The following is a 10908-nucleotide window of genomic DNA, read 5'->3' as shown; positions in this document are numbered from 1 at the left end:
CCACTCTCACTGAACTACTGATTACCCAACTTCTCCATGTTAGCTGACATTGTTCACACTTCTCTCTTTTCCGGTCCTAAAAAAGGGATCTATCCTTGGCCCCTCCTATTTCTCATCTACATGCTGCCACTAGGCGACATCATCCAAAAGCACCTTGTCAGTTTTCACATGTACACTGACAATGCCCAGCTCTACCTCACCACCATCCCTCTCCATTCCTCCACTGTTACTAAATTATCAAACTGCTTATCCCACATCCAGTACTGGATGAGCAGAAATTTCCTTAATTAAAAATTGGGAAGACCAAAGCCATTGTCTTCGGTCACCACTACAAATTCCGTTCCCTAACTACCGAGTGGTAACATTGGGATATGTTGTCCAACATTTGTCAAGCCAGGAGCTATTCCTATAATATTTAGTACATCTCTGAAGATTTTATAAGGTTATTAGGCAGTGATTTATCACAGATCTCCCCAGCTTGAGAAGGGAATATCCTTATTGACTTCTCACAACTGATTTCTGACTAACCTCACTATTTCTGAGCTACGAGCTTGTTTTCCTCATTTCTTGATGACAAACTGTAGATAACACACTAAAGCTACTAGAATGATCAGAATCAGCAACACAAACCCTTGAGCTGCCACCCAGAATAAATGTCAAAACTTTTCCACTAAAATGTGATAACTATCGACTTAGATTCATCCTCCCCACCTGCCGATCATCTCACACAATTCTAAATTATTAGCATGTCGTAAGTACATCTGTTCGAACAAAAGTTCATGCACGGACTTTAAAGATTCTCCAGCTCTCTGTTCACCTGTATCCACCTTGTGGATATTTTCTAACAGATTCTGGACCTTCTTCAACTTAATTTGTCCTTTCTGACCCTCTTTACCAATCCCCAGGATATCTCTCACCCCCTGTTTTCTCTGTTGGACTTTTAGTCACTCCCTATAATATGCCAATGCCATTGTATACTCCTGGCTTCACTTAGGAACTTCTCCGTTCATGTTTAACTAAGACTGTTGCTTCTCAAGCCTATGATCTTGACGACTGTGATCCCACTCCTAACACCACTTGTAAGATTTAGGTTCGGGAGTCGCAGATTACTCGAAAAGGGGATTGAACTCAGAAGTGATTTTAAAGTAGTTTATTGGGAAGTAACAGTTTAAACATGATACGTAAAATAGACAGGAAAACACCTGACCCGTGACAGGTGCGAACAGTTTACCGGTCCTAGAGGACAAACGGACGGATGACGCAGAGTGAGTGCTGGTCTCTGTAGCTGGTGGTGTCAGTCTCCTCTGAATGGTTAACTGGTGTGAGCCAGAGTGTGGGTATTGGGCTGAAGCCAGTGTGGATCACGTCAATATCTCTGTGCTCTCGAGAGCCTGCTTTAACCTTTACACAGACAGTTGGTTTACGGATGGGTCATGAGATCCAATCATACCAGGGTTAGAAATGTCTTGTTTCAGGGCCTGTGCTAGAGGCATGTCCTTGGCAGAGATAACAGGCCTGTCCTCTGTTTGTCAGCCAGAAGCTGCTATGAAAGCTTTCTTTATAAGAGAGAGAGTAAGTTATTTTTATAATATTCCCTAAATTTCCAAAGATTTCATAGGATTATTAGACAGTAATTTCTTATAGTCCGTTACTTGGATTGAACTTGTCTCCATTCTCGTGCTGAGAGGATTTCAGTACCAGACGGGAGGGGTAACATTTGGGAACTCTCGATTCTCCACCAATTCCCATTCCCCTTCTTTCTGGTGGATAATGGAGGTGTCGCTGTGAGTAATGTGCAAGTCAGTAAGAATTGTCAGCAAGGATTAATCAGTACTTTCTAATTGGAGATGTTAATATGGAACCTCTCAGACACTGAATTGTTGAGTTCATACCAAAGATCAATTTAAGATTGAAGCAAAAGTTCAAAATCTTGTTGTAAACTAATTTCTGATGAGAGTTCCTGAATTATGTGGAAAGATCAGAGACAGCGGTTCTTAAAGGGACACTGCAGCCCCGAGAACATAGATCCAGAATATTAAACTAAAGCCCAGTTACTGGGATTGCTAACATCAGCAGAAACAACCCCCAACTGTCAAATTGAACATGGTTCAGACCTGGATGTGGTTAAAAGCAGCAATTACAGCAGAATCCAATCCCTGTAGTCACTTGTGAACTCGCTGGTGCATCAGCAGGTGAGATGAGTGAATGAATCCCTTCTCACACTTGTAGCAGGTGAACCATCTCTCCCTAGTGTGAACCCTCTGGTGCGTCATTAGGTTGGATGACTGAGTGAATTTCTTCCCACAGTTGAGCACCTGCATGGTCTCTCTCCAGTGTGAACCTGCTGGTGTCTCAGCAGGTTGGAAGAAGACTTGAATCTCTTTCCACAGGAAGTACAACTGAATGGCCTCTCCCCAGTGTGAATTCGTTGGTGCTTCAGCAGGTCAGAGGACCCAGTGAATCCTTTCCCACATACAGGGCAAGTGAAAGGTCTCTCCCCAGTGTGAACCCGTTGATGTGTTTGCAGGTTGGATAACTGAGTGAACCCTTCCCCACACTTGGAGCAGATGAATGGTCTTTCCCCAGTGTGAATTCGCTGGTGTGTCAGCAGGCTGGATGACTGAGTGAATCCCTTTCCACACTCAGAGCAGGTGAATGGTCTCTCTCCAGTGTGAACTCGCTGGTGCCTCAGCAGGTCAGATGGCTGAATAAATCCCTTCCCACACTCGGAACAGGTGAATGGCCTCTCCCCTGTGTGAACTAGCCAGTGTGTTAGCAGTTGGGATGACCGAAAGAATCCCTTCCCACAATCAGAGCAGGTGAACGGCCTCTCCCCAGTGTGAACTCGCTGGTGTCTCAGCATGTCAGATGATTGAATGAATCTCTTCCCACACTCGGAGCAGGTGAATGGCCTCTCCCCAGTGTGAACTCGCTGGTGTGTTAGCAGTTCAGATGATCGTGTGAATCCCTTCCCACACTCGGAGCAGGTGAATGGTCTCTCCCCAGTGTGACTGCGTCGATGGTTTTCCAGCCGGGATGGGTAATTGAATCCCTTCCCACAGTCCCCACATTTCCACAGTTTCTCCATTGTGCGGGTGTCCTTGAGCCTCTCCAGGATGGATGATCAATTGAAGCCACATCCACACACAAAACACATGTACAGTTTCTTCCCGCTTGAATAGTGCAATGTTTTTTTCAGGCTGTGTAACTGGTTAAAGCTTTTTCCACAGTCAGTTCACTGGAACACTCTCACTCAGGTGTGTGTGTGTCACGGTGCTTTTCCAGTCACACTGATGTTTGAAATCCTTTCCCACAGGCAGAACAGACAAACATTTCTCCTTCCACATTCCAAAATGATGGCATTCACGTCCTGGTGAATTGAGTGACTCTGTCAGATCTTGATGTGATGTTTTGGTTTGAGTTTTCTCTCTGCAAATCCACCCCTTCTAATACCCTGTAAAAGGGGTTTACAAAAGTCATCACCGTAAGAACAGGATAGAAATTCAGAGCAGACAATTCCAGTTTCTATGGAACATTTTTTCCTCTCTTGTTTGCCCAGAGCTGCAAATCCCCATCTCATGCACTCACCCTCCCCTCTGAACTAAAATTCAAATAAAGTGTTGGACAATTCTTTCTGTTTCTTTTTAACAAATTTGTACAACTAGAGATAACAATATGTTATCATCCACATTCTACCTGCTGTAAAGTTGAAGCCATCGCAAAGTCTGCTGGCCCTGTCTTCACTCACAGCAAGTCCCCTTCACCTATCACCCCTGTGCTCCCTCATGTGCATTTGACTCCAAGTCAAGCAACATCTTGATTTTAAAATCACCATCCTTGTTTTCAAATCCTTCCAAGGCCTCATCCCTCACTATCTCTGCTGTGCCCTCCAGCCTCTTCGGGACATCTGTGCTGCTCTAATTCCAGCCTCTTGCGAATTCACAATTATAATTGCTCCACGACTGGTGACCATGCTTTCAGTTACTTCAGCCCCAGGCTCTGGAATTCCCTCCTTACACTTCTCTATCTCATTAACCTCCTTTAAAATACTCTTTAAAACCTACCTCTTTACCCAAGCTTTTGATAATCTGTCCTAATATCTCACGTGTCTGGTATCACATTTTGTTTTATAAGTCGACTGTGAAGATCACTTGGATGAATCATGATGCTAAGCGCATTATACAAGTAGAAGTTGTTGTTTCTGACTGCATCCCTGACCTCCTGTTTTACAACGACACCAAACTCTATCTCTGATTTACTGTCCGATCAGACATTTTTCTCTCCTGTTCACTGGGACCCTGAAGCCCCACCCACCCTCTCTTGCGTCATCAAGATGACCACACAAAAAGCCCCGGAGTTGCAAACGCTGGAGCTGCAGCTTCTTTTTGGGGTTTGCCGCCTTCCCAGAGATCAGGATCCTCATTGATTTGAACCCAAATTATTGTGCTGTGTTCCCCCATCCGGACCAATAGGGCGAGGGGGCGTGACTGGAGGACTGAGACTGAGGACTGAGACGGGCGGCAGTCCACCAACCAATCAGTGAGTGAGGGGGCGGAACGTATCCAGGCTCTCCCTGATTGGCTCCTTGGCACAGGAAGTATGCGCATGCGCCCTGTCGCACACTGCCTCTTATAAAGATGGCGGCCGTTAACCCGGGCCTCCGATCGGGAGAAAATCCACAGCTGGGGCCCCGGGCGGGAAAAATCAGGGCAGTTGGCTCCTAATTTGCGGCTTACGGTCCACACTGTGTCCTTGTGAGGCCTTCCCACCCGCCCATTTCATCCATCGCTCCCTTTCCGACACCCAATAAACTTAAAAACAAAAAGCTAAAAGCTACTGCGGACGCTGGAAATCCAAAACAAAAACAGAATTACCTGGAAAAACTCAGCAGGCCCGGCAGCATCGGCGGAGAAGAAATCAGCTAACGCCTCGAGCCCTCATGGCCCCCCGGCAGAACCCAATAAACTTACCGGCTGCAGAGAGAAATACACAAACGGCTGCACATCGCCATCACCCGCACTGCGCATGCGCTGAATATTGCGCATGCTCAAACATGGGGTTGAACTGCACATGCGCACTGCTCCCCTGTGCTGTGGACAGGGGACAGTCTCCACCGATTGGAATGCTGTATACAAGAACTTCAGATTCTGCATATGTTGTTCATCTTCATCAGTTACAACATTCAGGACAAACAACAGGGATTATTAGAGGGAATAAACACAGTGTAGTGAGAAAGGAAATTCCGTGTGAGGCTTGGGGAGCTGGGAATTGTAACTGAAGGTTTCAGAACTGAAATATTCTGGATTAAGAAAGGAGAAAATGACAACAAACTGAATAATCAGTAACAGAACATCAATTAGTCGTCTCGTATCAAAGATGAATCAGAAATTCATCACAGCGTGTGTGAAACAGAACTCATTTATGACATATATCCAGAATTTTAAACTCCAGCCCAGTTAGATAGAGATTATTAAAATCAGCAGCATTAAACTCCCAAAGTCATAATGAAGATGGTTCAGCCCTGAAAGTGATTAACAGCAGCGTATTTATGCAGCACCTTTAACGCAGTCAAACATCTCAAGGTGCTTCACAGGAGGATTATCAAATAAACCCCAACACCAAGACACAAAAGGAGAGATTAGGACAGGTGACCAAACACTGGGTCAAAGAGGCAGGTTTTAAGGAGTCTCCTAAAGGAGAGGAGAGAAAGTCAGAGAGGTGGAGATGGTTAGAGAGGGAATCCAAAGCTTTGCACCCAGACAGCTGAATGCATGTGTGACACTGGTGGAGTAATGGAAATCAACAATGTGTAAGAGTCCAGAATTCGAGGGATGTCGGGCTGGAGGTGGTTACAGAGATAGGGAGGGACGAGACAATGGAGGGATTTGAAAAACAATCCGAGAATTGTAAAATTGAAGCATTGCCATACCGGGATCAATGTAGGTCAGTGAGTGTAGGGGTGATGGGTAAATAGGACTAACTGAGAGTTAGGATACAGGCCACAGTGTTCCAGATTTAAGTGGGTGGAATATGAGAGGAAGGCTAGGAGAGCTTTGGAATAGTCGGGTCTAGAGGGAGAAAAGGCAGGAGTGAGGGTTTCAGCAGGAAAGAGGCTGAAGCAGGAGAAGAGATGGGAGATGCCACAAAGGAAGGCGGCCTTGGTGATGGAGCGGATATGGGTCAGAAAATCAGCTCGGGGTGAAATTGACACTGAGGTGATGAACAGTTTGGTTCAGGCTCAGACAGTGGCCAGGATAACAACAGAATCCAACCAATCCAGTCAGATGTGAACCCACTGGTGTGTCAACAGGCTGATTAATGAGTGAATCCCTTCCCACACTCAGTACAGGTGAATGGTTTCTCTCCAGTGTGAGTGAGTTCGTATTTCATCAGATCTTTAGAGCTTTAAAAACTCTACACACAGTAAGAACAAATAAAAGGTCTCTTATCAGAGTGAACAACTTGATGGACAGTGAGGCCGTATACACAAGTGAATCCTTTCCTGTAGATGGAGCAAATGAATGACTTTTCCCTGGTATGTACTCACGTATGTATCTGGTGACTGGATATCTGACTGAATCTCTTCCCACACATTCAATACGTTTTACAGTTTCACCCCAGTGTGAACTCGCTGGTGTTTCTGGAAGCTGGATGATTCAGTGAATCCTTTCCCACACACGGTGCAGGTGAATGATTTCTCCCCATTTGACTGAGCCGATGAATTTCCAGCTTGGATGGAGAACTGAATCCCTTCTCGCAGTCCCCACATTTCCATGGCTTCTCCCTGTTTGTCTCTCCAGGTTAGACAATCAGTTGACGCTTCATATAGCATTAGTTTTGCACAGGGTAGACAGCACAGAGACAGGTCATTCTGCCCAGCCAGTCTATGCTGGCATTTATGTTCACACGAACACCCTCTCACCTTTCCACTTCTAAATAAATCACTGTAACCCGATATTTCCTTCTCCCTCATAAACATGTCAAGCCTCCCCATAAAATCATTTACAGTAATCACTTCAACCAATCCCTCTGGTGGCAAGTTTCACATTCGTTGCACTTTTAAGTCAAGAAGTTTCTTCTGAATTCCCTATTGGATTTCTTGGTGACTCACTCATATTGATGGCCTCTGGTTATGCCCATCCCCACAAGAGGAAACATTCGCCCTGCATCCTCCCCATCAATTATTTGTCCATTCTGCAGTCTATTAATGTCATTGTTGCAGTTCTCCTCAGTACTGACTATCCCCCCAAATTGGTGTCATCCCTAAATTTTGAAACTGTGCACTTCATTCCAAATTGTTAATGTAAATTGTGAACAGCAGTGGTCCCAGCACTTGTGTTCCTTGTGGAACACCACTTCCCACTTTTTGTCACTCTGAATAACTACCCTTTACTCCCACTCTCTGTTCTCTGCCTTGAAGCCAGCTAGCAACCGAATCGGCCACTTATCCACTAACTCCGCAATCTCTAATCTTATTTTTCAGTCTATTATGTGGCATCTTATCGAAGACCATTTAAAAATACCGATAAATTGCATTGACGACATTACCATTGGCAATTGTTTCCATTACCTCCTAAAAACAATCAATAAGTTTGGTCAGGCAAGATTTTTCCTATTGAAATCCATTCTGACTCTTCATTGTTATATTTCTAATTTCTTGACATTTTTCTATTCTTTCCTATAGTAGGGATTCCATTATTTTTCCTACAATTGATGTCAAGCTGACGGTTCCATATTTCGCTGGGCATGTTCTGTCCCCCTTCTCAAACCTAGGAATCACATTAGCTATCCTCCAGTCCTCTGGCACTACACCTTTTATGAATGAATCATGAACAGTACTGCCTGTGCTATCTCTACCATACATTTTTTTAAAACTGTGGATTCAATCCATCAGGACCACTTTATCTTCTTTCAGTTTTATTTGTTCATTCAACACATCCTTTCTTGACTTTAAATGCACTTATCTCATTACTCACTTCATCATGCAATGTTTGTTTCCCTGTTCGCTCGCCCTGGGAAAAAACAAGGCAAAACAATGATTGAATATTCCTGCCATCTCTCTGTCATTACCTGTGGTATTATCCTGTGTGGTCCTTTAATTGTCCAATTCACATCACAGACTTCCTCTTTTATCTATGTGTCTGTAAAACCTTTTAATGTGTTGTTTATGTTCCTTGATAATTTAAGTTCATAATGGAGATGTCACTGTGAGTAATGTGCAAGTCAGTAAAAATGTCAGCAAGGATTAATCAGCACTTTCTATTTGGAGATGTTAATCAGTGGAACCTCTCAGACACTGAATTGTAAAGTTCGTCCCAAAGATCAATTTAGAATTGAATTAAAAGTTCATCATTTTATTGTAATCGAGTTTCTGTTGAGAATTTGTGATTAAGGGGAAAGATCACAGCTGGTGCTTTCAAAACTGCAGCTCAAAAAATTATTGACATATCCAGAATAATAACCTGTGAGAGTTATAGGGGTTGTGAACATCAGCAGAAACAAACCAAACATAGCCAGATCACTAGTCTTGGATTTGATTAACAGCAGCAATAACAGCGGAATAAACCCCTGCAGTCACTTGTGAACTCGCTGATGTGACAACAGGTGTTGTGACTGAGTGAATCCCTTCCCACAAATGGAGCAGGTGAACGGCCGCTGCCCAGTGTGTCAGCAGGTGAGGGAGCTGCGTGAACCCCTTCCAACACACACAGCAGGGGAACAGCTTCTCCCCAGTGTGAATTCGTTGGTGTGCAATGATGTCGGAAGACTGTATGAACCTCTTTTCAAAGGAAGCACAGCTGAAGGTTCTCTCCTCAGTGTGAATTTGCTGGTTTAACATGAGGCTGGTGGACTGAATAAATCCCTTCCCACACACAGGTGAACGTTCTCTCCCCATTGCGAACTCACTGGTGTGCAGTGAGGGCAGAAGAATGCCTGAACCTCTTTCCACAGTAAGTGCAGTTGAATGGCTTCTCCTCAGTGTGAATGCATCGGTGAATTTCCAGTGTGGATGGGTAACTGAATCCTTTACCACACTCCTCACATTTCTATGGTTTCAGCCCCAATGTGACTGTGTTGATGGTATTTCAGCCGGGTTGGATAATTGACTCCTTTATGACAGTCCTCACATTTCCATGCTTTCTCCATGGTGCCAGTGTCCTTGTGTCTCTTCAGGTTTGATGATCAGTTGAAGCCTTATCCACACATTGGATATGTGTGTGGTTTCTCCTTGCTGTGAATGGTGTAATGTTCTTTCAGACCATGTAATTGGTTAAAGCTCTTTCCAAGGTGAGTGCACTGGAACACACTCTCTTGATGTGTGTGCATCTCGGTGCTTTTATTATGGAATAGCATCATACAAAGGCTACAACACAGGTGGAGACAGTCACATTGAAGTTAAAACCTTTATTAGAGACAAAGCAGGCAAACATCTCTCCTTGTACATTGAAAGGCTGATCATAATGCCGTCCTGATATAAAGAGTGACTCTATCATATCTTGATGTGAATTTGAATTGAGCTTCCCGTCTTTAAATCTTCCATTTTAATACCTTGTTAAAGGAATTAACAAAAGTCATCACTGCAAGTGTAGGACAGAAATGCAGAACAGACAATTTTAGTTTCTGTGGAACATTTCTTCCTCATGCCACACATTTTCTCTCCTCCCTCTACTGAAATCCAAACCCATCACACCTGCTCCGCCGTTAAGTTCCTCCCCTCTCGGTTTTCTTCTCCTTCTCCTCTGGCTTAGTTCACTTCTCCAGCCCCTGTGTGCAGAGTGAGGATAAAATCAATGAGTCAATCATTTTCTCTCCTGGTCACTGAGACCCTGAATCCCCGCCCATTGTCTGACGCGTCACCGTGATAGCCGCGCATGCGCCCTGCTCGCCTGGGCCCGGGTGAAAGCCCCGGAGCTGCTGACGCGGGAGCTGCAGTTTCTTATGGGGGGTTGCGGCCGACACCGGGTGTTAATGAGCTTCTTTTGCAGACGGAGTTAACTGAGAGTAGCCAGGTGATGTCCTCGGAGGTCTCGGATGTTGTAGGAGGAGCATTGGATCTCTTCTCTAGCTGCTTACTCTTTCTACATTTATGTTTGTCCTGGATCGCCTTGGTGTCCAAAAGAGCTCACATTCCACAGCTGCAACATAGCAGCTGTCCTGCCATTGTTACATACGTTATTGAGTTAACTTACTTTAACACTCACTTACTTACCTTAAAATAATTCCTATGTATACCACACCTCTTTCCTCCACGCACTGAACTTACCACTTGAACATAATTTGCTACTCAGTCACTCTCTATCTCACTCCAGTGTAGTCGCCTGTCTCCTCTTGCATACCACACTCCTCACATACTCCTCTCGTACTGGTCATGCAGTTTGAAAATCCTGCCTCTTTTTCTCGACCCTCTGATGAGTCATGAGCCAGTTTAACTTCCTGCTACAGTAATTAGCATCACTTGAACCAACTGCTATCAGATTATGGATAGACAACTGCCACTCCAGGCAGTTCTCAACTTAAGAAGCTAACTTAAATTAAAGGTGAGTACTTTGCCCGATCTTGATGCTTAAGGGGAAGCCTGAAAGGGATTTACCAGAACTTACCATGTGAAACTAATTCGCTACTCACTCAGTCTCCGTCTCACTCCAGTGTAGTCACCTGTCCCTTATCGAAGCAGTGCATGTCCAAATGCAGCAAGACTTGGACAATATCCAGCCTTGGGCTGACAAGTGGAAAGTAACATTCGCGCCACACAAGTGCCAGGCAATAACCATCTCCAACAAGACAGAATCTAACCATCACCCCTTGTCATTGAATGGCATTACCAGCGCCGAATCCCCCACTATCAACATCCTGGGGGTTACCATTGACCAGGAATTGAACTGGACTAGCCATATAAATACTGTGGCT

The 10908-nt window shown here is 44.6% G+C and overlaps 2 protein-coding genes across 2 annotated transcripts in view; both read right to left on the bottom strand.

Annotated features, from left to right (window-relative positions):
* The window catches only part of LOC144697986 (uncharacterized), a 92741-nt gene extending 87717 nt beyond the window's left edge, over window positions 1-5024 (bottom strand). The window contains 3 exon segments of the mRNA XM_078569936.1: window positions 2167-2308; window positions 2311-3454; window positions 4971-5024. Of these exon segments, the coding sequence (XP_078426062.1) occupies window positions 2167-2308; window positions 2311-3088 (920 nt within the window). The 5' untranslated portion in view covers window positions 3089-3454; window positions 4971-5024.
* Window positions 1-10908, bottom strand: part of LOC144697988 (uncharacterized) — a 298820-nt gene that overhangs the window by 202187 nt on the left and 85725 nt on the right. The window lies entirely within an intron of this gene.

Source organism: Cetorhinus maximus, chromosome 23, assembly GCF_964194155.1.
Source record: "Cetorhinus maximus chromosome 23, sCetMax3.hap1.1, whole genome shotgun sequence".
NCBI lineage: Eukaryota > Metazoa > Chordata > Chondrichthyes > Lamniformes > Cetorhinidae > Cetorhinus > Cetorhinus maximus.
The sequence above is the reverse complement of the archived record's forward strand: the minus strand, read 5'-3'. Positions and strand labels throughout refer to the sequence as shown.